Raw genomic sequence first — 15,806 nt, forward strand, 5'->3', positions numbered from 1 at the left:
TTACGCCTATGGACTGTCCCCACGGGATAGTAACCAAAGCCTGTGTGTGTGTGTGTGTGTGTGTGTGTGTGCGTGTGTGTGTGTGTGGGTTCTGCTGTTGCGTGTGGTGCTTGTGCGTGTGTGTGTGTGTGTGTGTGTGTGTATGTAGGTCTGGTGACGGTGGAGTGAACACAGTAAGATCAAACCTGGAGCACAAATCAGATGACAAGACAGAGGTGAGCGACATTTCACAAGATTACTACTACTATTTGTAGTCCTGTGTAGTCCTCCTTTTCTGTTTGATGATCTGTGTTAGATTCTCTCAGACCAGTCTCACAGCACTTTGGACTTTAAAAGCGTCTGTTCTTCTGAAGGTCAGGATGTGATGATGAAGACCAGCAGCACGTGGTTTAGATTCTGACTGCTGTAACAAGAACTCTGTGGTGTAGCTCCTGTGTTATTGTGCTTTGTGTAAGGAGTTGTGATTCTGATCAGTCACATCAGAGCAGTGATACAAACGCTTGACAGGACCTAACCTCCAGCAACCCCAAACCCCCCCCAGGCCCGTGTGCCATCCCATCATGAACATCTCTGAGACAGTCTCTAGTGTCTGTTTTACAGCTCAAATGTTTATAATTAATTGGGATGAAATGAAGGCAAGAGAAACAGTACAGTGATTTCCATCAGTAGTCTTTATTTGAACAGTGTGTGTGTGTGTGTGTGTGTGTGTGCGTGCGTGCGTGTGTGCGTGCGTGTGTGTGTGTGCGCGTGCGTGCGTGCGTGTGTTTGTTTCAGGTGTGTGTGTCCTCTCAGCATGGCGGTTCTCATGTGGTTCAGATCAGAAGACCGATGGGTCGCAGAGGCGGATCTCAGCGAGTGTGGAGATGATTTTACTCTTCTCATTTATTCATTTAATAAAATGTAATGAATTTAATGTATTTTCGTATGTTTTAAAATATTTGAAATAAAAACTCTTACTGGACTTTAAAGTAAAATGTGTTTGTGTAATTGTGTTGTTTGTGTGCATGTGAGGAGTTTTAGCAGTAACTTCACAAACATCCTTCAAGACACGCCAGACAAACCAAACCTTTGCTTTCATTCTTTCGCTGTGTCTCGATCAGCTCCCTTGTTCAGTAGTCAGGGCACTAAGCAGGGATTCGCAGAATCCTTCCAGTGCACTGAAATGTTAGTTCCCTAAAAATTCCCACAATGCACCGCAATACCCAGGGAGCGTCGATGCCCTGTGTTCCCTTACCGGAAATCATGTGACAACAAGTTTCGAAGACGTTTAACTGAAATCGCAGGAGCCAACTCAATGAACGTCATAAAACACGATATAACTTTTGAAAAGACAAACGCGTATTTTATTTTAAGTATAAACAGACGTTGCTAGACAGGCACGCAACACAATCTACTTAACAGTTAAATTTAACAATCGACCAAATTTGTGTCGACACTAATTCTTTGTTCTCTTTTCACCGAAGAGCTATTTCACAAAGTGATATTTTCTACTGTAAAATCATGGTTTTAAATAACATTTCAATAACGAACTTTGTTTAGGTTCATCAACAACTCAAAAACAAACAATAGGTAACTTTTCACTTGAATTACCCCCTGAGCAACAAAAAACATATAAGTGCGGGTAAAACTGTGTGTTTTGTCATTATTTGACTCAATGTTGATGTGATTCTGATAGAGCAACAGAAAAACAGAAGTGAGTCAAATTCATAACTCGCCTGCGACTAACTTAACCAATGACCATGCGATGATCAGATGATACTACAGCACTGACGATGATTATAATAACTACTTTTCAAATGTATTTCATGACAGATGACCAAATACACGCTTTATAATCCATCTGTAACGTATTCCGTTAGATGACACAAATTTTGTAACTTAATCTAAATACTGTAGAATACTTTGGAATAAGGTCTGTGACACAATGGGATCACCAAACACACTGCATATTATTTTAAACAACAACATCACTTTTACAGTTTTCCCTCATCGGACATTGTAAAGTATGTCTCACAATTCTAAGTCAGAACTGTAAGACAAAAAGTCGCAATTACCTTAAAATTACTTAAACAAAACAATCACAAACAACTAGCGCAAAACATAAAAACAGTTGTTGACCATTCAGGTAACAACAGACAATAAAGATTCAAGGCTATACATTGTTTGACAATTGGCAAAGTGGCAATTTGTATAAATTCAGTCAGTTTGTCTTGTGGAGAATATGTAACTTCTATTGTGTGAAATCGCTTATTCAGGACAGTACTAAACAAAATGAACATAACATTTCTATGAACCCAGATACCTTTTATTTTGTTCAAATATTTGTTAAAATTAGTTAAAAAGAACTGTAGTTTAGGATGCTTTTGCAGATTGAGTCAGAGAATCACAGATTGCTGTTTACATGAATTGCCCGTTACAGTTTATATTCATGTTTAACTGAAATAATGACATTCAAATTCCAAACAATCACTTTTGTCATCTAAAACACTTTTCGGATGCAACTATAATTTGATTACAACCCATTTAAAAGTAACCGTAAAGAAATACAGTTACTCTAATTTTCTATTTTAAATACGTAAGTAAATTAGGTGTAATTTCGTTACTCCCCCCATGCAGCCCTGATAATAATCTTCCTTTGTGATTTCTTTTGTGTAAAGAAGCACCAAATAAATAAACTTGCATTGAAAAATGATATATCGCAGTATTTACATGTAAAGCACTTCCATCATTATAATGTTGACATTTGTATTCATTGGTAATAGTTTGATAACATTTAAATAAGATTGTAGATAAATAACTGAAATGTGAAAATAAACAGTGGTCAGGTCCTATTCTCCTTTAAGTGTTGGATGTTATTGTGTTGAACAGGAGTCGGCGTGCAGCGGGTGGGATTGAGTCCAGATGAGTTCTGAGCGCCCGACAAACACACAAAGCACTCAGAGTTTGTAGAGGCGGTGGGTCACCTGAAAAACATCAACAGATTTCACTAGAAATACAGCACATCACTTCATACAGTACACGTGTTTAGTCATGAGAGACCAAAACCTAAATGTCTGTCATCATTTATTCCCCCTCGTGTGGTTGTACATTTTTGTATGTGACTCACAAAATAAGATATTTTGAGAAATGTCTGAATGGTTTTGTGGGGTTCAATAATGTCATTTCTAACACTCACGGGTCATGCCGCACAGGTAGCTTAAGTGGATTTTAGCTCCTCCCCAGACACAGCTAACAGCAGGAAAAAGCTCCGCCTCACTGGGTAGGCTTGCAAAGGCGATGCCCAAAAAGCAGTTATCCACCACGTATCCCAGCGTCCCCGCGTCTGCGTCCACAACCAACAGTATACGGTCCGGAGCCCTTAACCGTTCTCTGGCTCCGCCCCCAGGGTACCGGCCCAACTCTTTCCCATCATGCCAGAGCTGACCGGTCGTGAGCTCCCACCCCCAAGAACGTGAGTTGCCGCCTATCAACGCAGTGTAGCCGGAGGCCTGCAGGGGGCATTCGCGTGTGGACACGCCCAATAGGGCGTGGCTTCCCCTGTGTCGTGCCTCCCACAGCACCTCCCATATATGGAGCCCCGTGGCCACGCCCGCCGCAGCACGAACTGCATCGCTACTCTGCTCCACGCGGTCGCGGGACACACACACCCCCGATGGGCACATCTTCAGATTGGGAGAGATGTGAGTCTGGCTCCACTGGGATCGAGGGTTTCCATGGGCGACAGGGGGCGTGTCTAACAGCACAGCGAGACGAATGGGTGGGGCTACAGAAAACTGAGAAAAGAATGATGATGGTGATGTTTTCTTTTCATGATGTCTGTCACTTAGCCAGCAGCACAGAATTAGACCCATCGGGTCTGAAGATATGAATCTCGACCAATCCCATTCCTGTTAAGGACACAAAACAAACATGACGTCACTGAACACTAGAGCGGAAATAAACACATTTACATTACATTACATTTGTGCATTTGGCAGACGCTTTTATCCAAAGCGACTTAGTGCATTTAGTCTATGCATGTCTTTTTTGATGAGTGTGTGTTCCCTGGGATCGAGCCCCAACTGAGCCACACCACAACACATTCAAAAAATCATTAATGCGTAAATGCTAACCCTGCTTTCATCATTGTTTTGTGATTGATTTGTAGCTGTATTGATGAACAAATACCCTATAATAAATAATGAAATGAAATTGTGTATTTATGTTTTGCTATATTTGTATATTTTCTTTCATAAAACAAGACTAAATATCTTAGGTCACTTTCCTTGTCAAGTAAATGTATCTTATATTTAAGAATTCGACGAAAATTTACTAGAAAATGCTTAGCAAGAAATTCAACTTGTTGTCGTGGTCAGGAACAGTAAAATGGTAAACATAACGAACTTATTACGAGTTTTCCCACAACTATTTAAACAACACTATATCATTTGTAAAATGTTATCACATCATTAATGACGTTATTATGAAACATAAATCATGATCCGAGATGTTTTCCGAGAAGTATGAGCGGGTGTTTCTTACCGTGAGTGCGCGCGGAGTGTGCGCGTTTCCACTCGTTCGCGTCTCATTTAAACATCTCCCGTGCGCGCTCCCGCTCCGTCGCCGGGACGTCACCGGTCAAGGTCGAAGCCGAGAGTGATGTCTGCGCAGCCGGCGATGACGTACTTTGTAAACCAAAACTATTACTAGAGATGTCATCCCATCGAGATTGTAAAGCACCAGTGTAACTGTACCATAGTAAACGTGTCGACATCAAAAGAGAGGAGATCTTCTTACAACAATAACTGAAGAGCAATGAGAATGTGTGACGTGTGTGAAACGGGTTTATTGGCATGAAAATGGCAACACAAATGATGTTTCTTGAGGTGTTGAATGTGAGTCGTCCTCATATTTCTGCGTCACAGAGAGTTAAAGTAGTGGGCAGATGTTCAGATTGAGTTCTTTAAGGGTCAGAGGGTCACATGATCACTGCAGTTTATTGTGCTGATCATAAACACTACCAGAGAGTACATATACACCATTATACACCATACACCATCTGTCATCATTGCCTCACCTTCAAGTTATTCGTAATCTGTATAAATGTCTTTGTTCTGATGAACACAGAACTACTATGGGAGTCAATGGGGGCAAGATCTGTCTGGTTATGAGCATTCTTCCAAATATCTTCTCTGTGTTCATCAGAACAAAGACATTTATACAGATTTGGAACAACTTGGAGGTGAGGAAATGATGACAGAATTTCCATTTTTGGAGGAAGTATCCCTTTAAGATCTGTCAGTGTCATTGACTTCAGTACAGAAACAAGAGATTTCACGTGCGTGTCTCAGGGACATTTTCTCTCCACGCTCTGTTTTCCTCCTTCATCATATTCTTGTTTTGAGATCCACATCTGCTGAAAGGTGCCCTATAGACAGAGAAGAGATCAAATATCTGTGCGTGTGTGGGGGAAGGGTAAACCCTACGGTATGGGCACAAAATGTCCCCACAAAGATGGAAATATCCAAAACCCTTGTCCTTGTGGGGACATTTTTTGGTCCCCATGAGGAAACAAGCTTATAAATCATACAGAATGAACTTCTGTGAAAATGTAAAAGAGCAGACAGTTGTGTGTGATTGTTAGGGTTAGGGGGAGGGAATATGAGATACAGTTTGTACAGTATAAAAACCATTGCGTCTATGGAATGTCCCCATAAAACATGGAAACCCAACATGTGTGTGTGTGTGCGTGTGCACGTGTGCGTTGTGTTTCAGGTCTCACCAGTGAAGCTAGAATCGATCCTCCAATCCAAGAGCTGAATCTTCTTTCTATAGAGTTGTTGCAGGCAATGAGCTTCAATCTCATACTCTACAAACACATCCAAGAAGAGTTTGACATAAGACCTGAGATCAGATGTGAGATCAGACTGAGAAGAGTTTGAGATCAAATGTGAGAAGAGTTCGAGATCAGACTGAGAAGAGTTCAAGATCAGACATGAAAAGTGTTTGAGATCAGATGTGAGATTAGACTGAGAAGAGTTTGAGATTAGATTGAGAAGAGTTTGAGATCAGACTGAGAAGAGTTTGAGATCAGACTGAGAAGAGTTCAAGATCAGACATGAAAAGTGTTTGAGATCAGATGTGAGATTAAACTGAGAAGAGTTCAAGATCAGACATGAAAAGTGTTTGAGATCAGATGTGTGATTAGACTGAGAAGAGTTTGAGATTAAACTGAGAAGAGTTTGAGATTAAACTGAGAAGAGTTCAAGATCAGACATGAAAAGTGTTTGAGATCAGATGTGAGATTAGACTGAGAAGAGTTTGAGATTAGACTGAGAAGAGATTGAGATCAGACTGAGAAGAGTTCAAGAGCAGACATGAAAAGTGTTTGAGATCAGATGTGAGATTAGACTGAGAAGAGTTTGAGATTAGATTGAGAAGAGTTTGAGATCAGACTGAGAAGAGTTTGAGATCAGACTGAGAAGAGTTCAAGATCAGACATGAAAAGTGTTTGAGATCAGATGTGAGATTAAACTGAGAAGAGTTCAAGATCAGACATGAAAAGTGTTTGAGATCAGATGTGTGATTAGACTGAGAAGAGTTTGAGATTAGACTGAGAAGAGATTGAGATCAGACTGAGAAGAGTTCAAGATCAGACATGAAAAGTGTTTGAGATCAGATGTGAGATTAGACTGAGAAGAGTTTGAGATCAGATTGAGAAGAGTTTGAGATCAGACTGAGAAGAGTTTGAGATCAGACTGAGAAGAGTTCAAGATCAGACATGAAAAGTGTTTGAGATCAGATGTGAGATTAAACTGAGAAGAGTTTGAGATTAGATTGAGAAGAGTTTGAGATCAGACTGAGAAGAGTTTGAGATCAGACTGAGAAGAGTTCAAGATCAGACATGAAAAGTGTTTGAGATCAGATGTGAGATTAAACTGAGAAGAGTTTGAGATTAGATTGAGAAGAGTTTGAGATCAGACTGAGAAGAGTTTGAGATCAGACTGAGAAGAGTTCAAGATCAGACATGAAAAGTGTTTGAGATCAGATGTGAGATTAAACTGAGAAGAGTTTGAGATCAGACATGAAAAGTGTTTGAGATCAGATGTGTGATTAGACTGAGAAGAGTTTGAGATTAAACTGAGAAGAGTTTGAGATTAAACTGAGAAGAGTTCAAGATCAGACATGAAAAGTGTTTGAGATCAGATGTGAGATTAGACTGAGAAGAGTTTGAGATTAGATTGAGAAGAGTTTGAGATCAGACTGAGAAGAGTTTGAGATCAGACTGAGAAGAGTTCAAGATCAGAGATGAAAAGTGTTTGAGATCAGATGTGAGATCAGACTGAGAAGGGTTCAAGATCAGAGATGAAAAGTGTTTGAGATCAGATGTGAGATTAGACTAAGAAGAGTTTGAGATCAGAGATGAAAAGTGTTTGAGATCAGATGTGAGATTAGACTAAGAAGAGTTCGAGATCAGACATGAAAAGTGTTTGAGCTCAGATGTGAGATTAGACTGAGAAGGTTTGAGATCATACATGAAAAGTATTTGAGATCAGATGTGAGAAGAGTTAGAGATCAGACTGAGATCAGACTGAGGAGAGTTTGAGGAACAGAGTGAGAGGAGGAACTCACAGGCGGTGCTTTTTGAGACAGTTCTCTGTTGAGTCTCTCTGTGAAGCCCTGCAGGAGTGTGTTCCCTCCAGTCACCATCACACTGCCATACAGACCCTAACCACACACACACACACACGCGCACACGCACACACACACACACACACACGCACACACACACACACACATACACACACACGCGCGCGTGCGCACACGCACACACACACACACACACACACAGGCTTTGGTTGACTATCCCCGTGGGGACAGTCCATAGGCGTAATGTTTTTATACTGTACAAACTGTATATTCTATCCCCTATCCCTAACCCTATCCCTAAACCTAAAGATCATAGAACACTTTTTGCATTTTTAGATTTGTAAAAAATATTGTTCTGTACAATTTATAAGCTTTTGTGCCCCTGGGGACCTCAATTTTGGTCCCCACGGTGACACGAGTCCCCATGTGTTTGTGTGTATTCAGGTTTAGGTCCCCACCGGGATATACAAACATGAACGCACACACACACACACACTCATGTTTGAGAACACACTGTTCCTCTTCAGTTTCTTATACACACAGATGCTTTCTCACCGGTCTGATGTCGATGTCACACATGCCGATGCTTGTTGTGACCACGTGTCCGACCCCCAGCATTGTGTTTCCAGACAGACCCTGAATAAACCAACCAGTACCACATGTGTCACCTAAATTCAATCCAATTCAATTTGATTTATATAGCACATTTTACAATTTTGTGTTGTTTTGTGTGTTCGTGTTCTCCCGTCACACCTTTACATTGGAGGGGTCGAACAGGCCCTCTGGTATCCGTAAACGTTCTGCTCCATAATCTGTGCTGTAACCACTTGGCATCTCATAGTGCAGTGTTGGCATCTGAGCGGCCACCCTGAACACACACACACGCATGCACGCACGCACGAATGCACGCACACACAATGATAATAAAAATCCAGCTAGCAATTGCCACAATGTAAACTGGTGATAAATGAAAGTGATTGATGTTTATGAGGAAATGCAAAACTTCAGAAAGGTTTGTGTGATGGTTTGGTTTAGGGGTAGAGTGAAGATTACAAGTTATAATATACAGTGTGTGTGTGTGTGTGTGTTTCACTCACTGTTCATCATACGGTGAGTCAGACACCTGCAGCACAGATGCCTGAAAGTCCTGAATCACCTCCTGAAAGATAAATCACTTGACATGTGTAAATGTGTTGTTTACACACACATGATCAGATAATGTGTTTATGAATGATTTGTCTGTCTGACTCTCACATTACACATGTAGGTGTGCCAGGACTTTGTGACCGGAGGGAGTTTGTCTTTCCTCATCCAGACAGGAGGAGCACCTTCTCTCACGGGCTCCTGACACACACAAACACACTCAACATCAGAGAGAGAGAGAGAGAGAGACATGCAGGAGAACTGTGGTACCTTTGAAGCGATCATGTATGGAGGAACCGTGTCGATGTTCATCTCCTGAAATAACTCACGGCACTGCATGGTGATGAAAGCTCCTGCCAGAGGAGACTTGACGATCCCTCAACACAAGATAACACAACACAACAGGTGAACACAGACCACATATCTGAGCAGTTCTCATCGTTCACTACACATGTACTGTCTGTCGTTTACCTTGCTGCAGGACGTACCCATCATGCACTGGGATGGCAGTGGTGTGTGTGGCTCCGCTGTCCAGCACCAGACCTGTGGCACGCCCATTAGCAAAGCTACAGCCAATCAGGTTAAGGTGTCAGACTGCTACACATTATTCTCTGAAAACTGGAGCTTCCTCTCTGTGGACTTTGATTGGCTGATGCTGATGTTTGTGATTGGATACGCTGTGAGCACTGCAGTCTTGCACAAGAAGAAGGCTGGAATGTTGTAATGCTCAAATATCAGTTCCGTTAACTTCTCTCTCTTTGCCCGTGAGTTCCACTGTTAAAGAGAAACACGCACACACTGAGCTGCTCTGTCATCTTTAGATTTTCAAATGTTACTTTAATAACATCTAGACACACTCACAGGTGCTTCAGACATCAGGACAGGGTGTGAACTGGGTTCAGATTGAATGCATTTGCTGTAGATGTGATCGATTACGGCCTGAAAAGCGTTCCAATCTTCAACTAATGGAGACAAATACAACACAATCAGAATAATGGTGAGTGTGTGTATGTGTGTGTGTGTGTGTGTGTGTGTGTGTGTGTCTGTGTGCGTGTGTGTGTGTCTGTATGTCTGTGTGTGTGTGTGTCATACTCATGCCGTTCTTCAGTGGAGATATTAGCTCCACACCCGCTCGTGGCACATGCAGCGCTGTGGTGTCTATGTAGTAGCTCCGCCCACTACTGGTCTCTTGTCCTGCCCCCATATCTGCTGACCCCTCCTCCTCAACATGCGCTCCTATAGAAGAGGGAAAATCTGCCTGAAGAGCAGAAAGCGTTCAATAATCATTAATAACATTCAGAGTGAGTAGTAGAGTATACAGTACAGAGCTGTCGTCGTCTCTTTAATAACACATTACACAATAACACTCTTTTCAGAGATGTAGAGGAGAAGTATGTCTCTTCTCTTAATGCAACAAAGACAACAATCATTCATTTGATATTTTTTCATTTGTTTACGTTGACCACATTTCTTCATATCATCACTCAATCGATACATTTTGTCAATGAACATGCCAGTTATTTTTTACATTCAGTTTGACATTACTTTCCATGTGCAGAAAGTTAAATGATCACATTCAGATTTATATTTAGTGAGACAACAGAAGCTTAATTCATTCATTCTGGTTTATTTTTATGGATCAATCAGGTCATATGAGATGGAATATTGACACACACACACACATCATCCTGAGGTGGAGCTTCTTTTGATTCCTTTCAGAGTTCCTCTTTCATTTGTATATTTTGTGTGGTTTTTATATTTCATCTGCATGTGAAATTGTACAGTGTGTGTGTAGAGAATCTTTACCTTAGGACAGTCTTCACCTGCATATCCTGCTCGAGTGGAGAAAGAACCAATGTCAAAGACCAAAGCCCCAACTTCATCTGTGTGTGTGTGAGAGAGAGAGATCATTATAGGATGTTGGTATCAGGCATGGTAAAACTCTGTCAATACCTAATAATGTGTCATCATCATCTGAAATCCTGACTGTCGCACAGAACCACTACAGTACATGTGTATGTTAGGGCTGGATGCGGTTGTCATGGTAACGTGTGATTGGCACGTCTTACCTCCCCCGTACACTCCGCCGCTCATCGCGTGTGGAAATGCGGATTCCGCCGCCGTTACCGGATGTGTGTTCTTGTGATCTTGTCTTCTGTTCACTCACGGACTAAAACGGAACCGAATATTCGCGCACGCGCGTCCCTCTGCTGTCACCAGTCACGCGCTGCTGACGGTAAACAGCGAGTCTCCGGTATGAGAATACATACGGTTAAATATGGTTGGTTATGAGGCAATTTTGTGTGCGTGTCTGTTTGGGTCATTGTCAGGAAACACCTGTAGGCCTATCCCGATTAAAAGACACAAATCCGTCCGCTGTGCCATACACAGCAAACCACTTTACCTTTATCATACATTTGGCTAGGACTTTAAGGAGAACATTTGGAATTTAGATTTTAATAAACCAGAGGTATTCAAGTCGAGTCACGCGTGTGTTTGAAGGTCATAGATGCAATCAATTTATTTTTTGTTAAGTACAATATTCATCGTATGCTGTTTTGAGGCTTGACTTTGTTTGTGAAAGTCCTACAGACACCGGCCACAAGGCGTCCACAAGATGACTTTTTCAATTGCAGTAAAATAAGCTAAAACATCTAAAAATCTGGATTTGTGTTTGGTCATTTTTTTAGCAGTATACATTTTTGTAGTTATGCCAAACTGAAGAATATTTGTATAACTTTAATTTGTACTTAAAAGCATTGAAGTAAAAAGGGTTGAGATTCGCAGCTCTATACATTAAATGTGTTAAATGTAGCATGGTATTAATACTGCTGACCGAACAATTTCATAAGGATCAATACGTGTGTGAAAAAAATGTGTATGTGTGTTTAAGGTTCCGCCCCGGTGTCCGGTTCTCCCCGTGACGTCACTCGCTGGACTCGGACGGCTGCGCGAGGTTGGGACGGGGGGACGGACGGGGGGCGCGCGCACACACACTGCGGCCGGCGGCGACTTTATCTATGTATTTTTTTGTTATTTTCCCGATAAATCTCACCGTCAGACCCAAAACACACCGATTAATCCCCACTGGCGCGAGGTCACCGTCACTGGCCGAATTGCGGGAAATCAGACGCGCGCGCGGCCTCCGTCAGAAACTTTCTCACCGGCGCTCGTGACAGCAGCGGGAATCACAAGCGGCTCTGGGATTAAACGAGAACGGAATTTTCCCTACAACAGCACAAATATCGTCAAATACGGTAGAAATCTGTAGAAGTACAGTAAATCTGACGAGACTCCAGCCTCGCCTCGTGCCCCCGCCCGTGTCCTCCGGTTTAACTGTAGGTTAAAAGTGTCTCATCAGACCGACACTTCAGCTCATCTCATTCTTCTGAGGAGCGTCTGATCGACACAAGGACACACACACACACACACGCACACACACACAGTATTCAGTGAAGGGGAGTGACTTGCTGTTAATCCAGGTATGTGTCTGAACATTAATAGTGTTTCCACACAATTTGTGTAACGTAATTTCATCATTGATCTAACTGAAAGTTTTATTCATGCGCTTATTTAGAAACAAAGAGACCAACATGTCTGGACAACAAACTAATGCTGTGTGTGTGTGTGTGTGTGTGTGTGTGTGTGTGTGTGTGTGTGTGTGTTGTGACAGCTGGAGCAACTAACAACAGCAAACACACACAACATTCCATCTCTCTCTCTCTCTCTCTCTCTCGTTTAATTAATTTATTTGTCCATAAACTGTTTGTGGGTCTGTGTTTTCTGTTCGCTTCAGATGTAACTAAATGTTTCTCAGTGATTTGAAGCTGTTGTGAGTCTGTTTTAAGACTCTTGGGGTTTTGTCAGGTTTATTTATTCTTTTACTTCTGTTGTATTGATGTGAATGTCACATGATTGTCTGATTAAGTTGAATGTGTTAATGAGGGCTAAACAAACAGACAGATTTCAGACAATGGCTGTTGTGTTTGTTTTAGTATGGCAGCTTCAGTGAAGGTTGCAGTAAGAGTTCGGCCCTTCAACACCCGTGAAAACAGCCATGATGCAAAATGTGTCATACAGATGCAGGAGAACACCACCTGTGAGTACACACACACATGTTGGTATTGGTGGTTTACAGGGACATTCCATAGACGTAATGCATTTTATAGTGCACAAACTGTATATTCTATCCCCTAACCCTAAGAATCATTCGAAAGTTTCTGCACTTTTACATTTTCAATAAAACATTTTTTAGTACGTTTATTTTACGTTTTGAATTACAAGGACATCGGCATGTCCTCATAATGTAGGTGGCGTCACCAAACACATGAATACACACTGCATTGTAAGGACTGTGCGTCCTTATAATGTAGGTCAAACCAGTGCGCGCGCGCGCACACACACACACACGTAAATGACAGAACCCTAGATTGCACACTTCTAGTGTAAGTGTCATCCCTGTCTTGTTATTATGACTCTAATCAATCTGTGTGCATGTGTGTGTGTTTGTTTAACAGGTATCTGGAACCCAAAACAACCCAAAGAAGCAGCAAAGAATTTCACCTTTGATTATTCCTACTGGTCTCACACAACAGTAAGAGTCCTGTTAGACTGTGTGTGTGCGCGCGTGTGTGTGTGTGTGTGTTCATGTTTGTATATCCCGGTGGGGACCTAAACCTGAATACACACCAACACATGGGGACTCGTGTCACCGTGGTGACCAAAATTGAGGTCCTCATGGGCACAAGAGCTAATAAATTGTACAGAACAATATTTTTTACAAATCTAAAAATGCAAAAAGTGTTCTATGATCTTTAGGTTTAGGGGTTGGGTTAGGGATAGGGGATAGAATATACAGTTTGTACAGTATAAAAACATTACGCCTATGGACTGTCCCCACGGGGATAGTCAACCAAAGTCTGTGTGTGTGTGTGTGTGTGTGTGTGTGCGTGCGTGCGTGCGTGTGTGTGTGCGAGAGTGTGCGCGTGAGTACTTAGAATAAACGTATTGAAACAAACATATGAAGACATTTTTAAGGCCCCGTGAAATCAGTTTTATTTTTTCCAAAATTATGTATTTTCCCTTTTCTTTTTAGCGATACAATTGTAATATTTGAAAAAAATGTCAATTCCTCATGAACAATACTTCTGTATACTGTAACATTTACTCATTAACTATTGTAAGACACCTAGATACTACAGTGTTTATGAACCTTTTTTCTTTTGTTTTTTACACCTACTTTTCTTCTTTAAAATAAAAGATTATTTTGTTTTACTAGTACATTTACCCTTATAGAGGAAATTATATAATATACTATTAGTTTATTCATGTGGGTGTGTCATAGTTTATTTAAGTTAACCAGACTTTTATTTTGACGGGTTGTCACAAAGACGTTTTTAGTGCATGTTTGACAGTAACTTTACTCAAATGAAGCTGTGAAATGCTCATGAAGTAAACTCTGGAGACGTGTTCGCATCCTCATCTAATGAGATGCTGTAAACTGAAGTGTCATGCGTGCAGTAACGGTACAGGAAACCCCTGGAATCATTCATTCAGAGACACGCATAACAGGCAGATTACATATTTGAACCACATCTGAATCACTACTGATGTTATTTAAAGCACACATTTGAAGTTTATTAGCTGTTCAGTGCTATTTTCTGACAGAGGTGTCAAGTACTTGAGTATTTTACTCTCAAGGAACAAGTATCTTTACTTTTTTACTTTTACTTGTTTTTACTTTGGAAATATTTTACATCCATACATTATAAAGCATGGCATATCTCATACTTATACTCAACTACATGGCAATTTTTACATTAAAAAAGTACATTAAAAGTAAAAGTACTTTCTTACTTTTACTCAAGTAATTGATTCAAAAATCGTTTACTTGAGTAAAAGTAAGATACAGTGAGGGAAATAAGTATTTGATCCCCTGCTAATTTTGTAAGTTTGCCTACTTACAAACAAATGAAGGGTCTATAATTTTTATGGTGGTATAAACCTTTCATTTGTTTGTAAGTAGGCAAACTTACAAAATCAGCAGGGGATCAAATACTTATTTCCCTCACTGTAGTAGATTTTTAATGTACTTAAAGAGTAAATTTTACTTGATTTTTAAGGTCCTATTTTGGTTTATGGGTGTCCAATAACAAGTTTACATACATAGAAGGTGTAAAAACACTATTATTTTGTTATAATAGGCACTGACTGACTCTCAAATGATTAGTTTGGCAAATCATCTGTCTAATCCCCTCCTGCTCTGATCGGATTGGTCAGATGGTCTAGTCTGCTGTGATTGGTCAGATGGTCTAGTCTGCTGTGATTGGTCTACCCCTCACGAGGCTCGCGAGCTACAGTGTTTGGGGGAGAAGAGTGAAGTTTTCGCGGGCAGTCCTAGCAAAACGTAGGCAGGGACTATATGTAGTGACGTAAATCTGCGGCGGTTCGTGAATCATCGGACTAGGGACGACTCGTTTGCGTGATTCAGAGTCGACTCCCTTTTTTCCAAGTCAATAACTTTGTTATTCTTTCACCTCCAATTTACAACTTGGCAGACTGCTTACTTTCAAACACAGCAACATTACACATGGCATGAAATGTCATTTACACGATCTCGTAATATATACTCTTTAAGGATTAAAGGTAAAACAAAGGGTTAAGAGTTAACTATATATATATATATAGTTACAGCGGCCCTAACACACGTGGTTTCTGCCAATCTCATATTAATCTTGAGTACCTATAGAGTAGTATTGCATACTTCATATCTTCAAAGAGTTTTTAGTTTGATCACATTTATAAAAGACAGATACAGCTGTACGATTATTTCTGAAAGCATACGGTGAGTGTGGGGGGGGTAGGCTGAACTAAAGCACATGCGCACCCATTGCCAACAAAACACAAACATCAGTTTCACTCACCGCATGTGGTTCATGTCCGCCACCTTTTAGCGCTGGGACAGCTCCATATATCAGTTCTCTCTCTCACTCTCTCTCTCTCTCTCACTCTCTCTCTCTCTCTCTCTCTCTCTC

General features: G+C 41.0%; 3 protein-coding genes and 1 long non-coding RNA gene across 5 annotated transcripts in view; 2 read left to right on the forward strand and 2 right to left on the reverse strand.

The window, feature by feature from the left end:
- The first annotated feature begins 113 nt into the window (after positions 1 to 113).
- On the forward strand, positions 114 to 972 carry LOC130545588 (uncharacterized). Its single transcript, XR_008961666.1, has 2 exons — positions 114 to 215; positions 775 to 972. It is a non-coding gene; the product is annotated as an uncharacterized LOC130545588 (long non-coding RNA).
- Positions 973 to 1,339: 367 nt separating this feature from the next.
- Positions 1,340 to 4,633, reverse strand: si:ch1073-228j22.2 (SPRY domain-containing SOCS box protein 2). The gene is made up of 3 exons (XM_057320193.1): positions 4,522 to 4,633; positions 3,176 to 3,887; positions 1,340 to 2,963 (listed from the first exon to the last, which is right to left on the reverse strand). The coding sequence occupies exons 2-3, from the start codon at positions 3,849 to 3,851 to the stop codon at positions 2,839 to 2,841; spliced, it is 801 nt and encodes a 266-aa protein (XP_057176176.1). The 5' UTR covers positions 3,852 to 3,887; positions 4,522 to 4,633; the 3' UTR covers positions 1,340 to 2,838.
- Positions 4,634 to 4,792: 159 nt separating this feature from the next.
- Positions 4,793 to 11,341, reverse strand: actl6b (actin-like 6B). Of its 2 annotated transcripts, XM_057320192.1 has the most exons (14): positions 10,842 to 11,341; positions 10,579 to 10,655; positions 9,865 to 10,030; positions 9,634 to 9,734; positions 9,449 to 9,546; positions 9,244 to 9,338; positions 9,043 to 9,149; positions 8,884 to 8,973; positions 8,727 to 8,788; positions 8,383 to 8,497; positions 8,185 to 8,265; positions 7,612 to 7,707; positions 5,762 to 5,848; positions 4,795 to 5,407 (listed from the first exon to the last, which is right to left on the reverse strand). In XM_057320192.1, exons 1-14 carry the CDS (start codon positions 10,864 to 10,866, stop codon positions 5,327 to 5,329), a joined length of 1,281 nt encoding a protein of 426 aa, XP_057176175.1. In that variant the 5' UTR covers positions 10,867 to 11,341; the 3' UTR covers positions 4,795 to 5,326. The 2 variants fall into 2 exon arrangements, with proteins under 2 accessions (XP_057176174.1, XP_057176175.1); XM_057320191.1 differs by having other exon boundaries at positions 4,793 to 5,407; positions 8,884 to 9,149.
- A 378-nt stretch (positions 11,342 to 11,719) lies between these two features.
- Positions 11,720 to 15,806, forward strand: part of si:ch73-375g18.1 (kinesin-like protein KIF1C) — a 17,591-nt gene continuing 13,504 nt past the window's right edge. Inside the window, exons 1-3 of the mRNA XM_057320180.1 lie at positions 11,720 to 12,254; positions 12,768 to 12,871; positions 13,290 to 13,366. Coding sequence (XP_057176163.1) covers positions 12,769 to 12,871; positions 13,290 to 13,366 — 180 coding nt within the window. The 5' untranslated portion in view covers positions 11,720 to 12,254; position 12,768. The remainder of the gene's footprint in view (positions 12,255 to 12,767; positions 12,872 to 13,289; positions 13,367 to 15,806) is intronic.

Source organism: Triplophysa rosa, linkage group LG21, assembly GCF_024868665.1.
Source record: "Triplophysa rosa linkage group LG21, Trosa_1v2, whole genome shotgun sequence".
Taxonomy (NCBI): Eukaryota; Metazoa; Chordata; class Actinopteri; order Cypriniformes; family Nemacheilidae; genus Triplophysa; species Triplophysa rosa.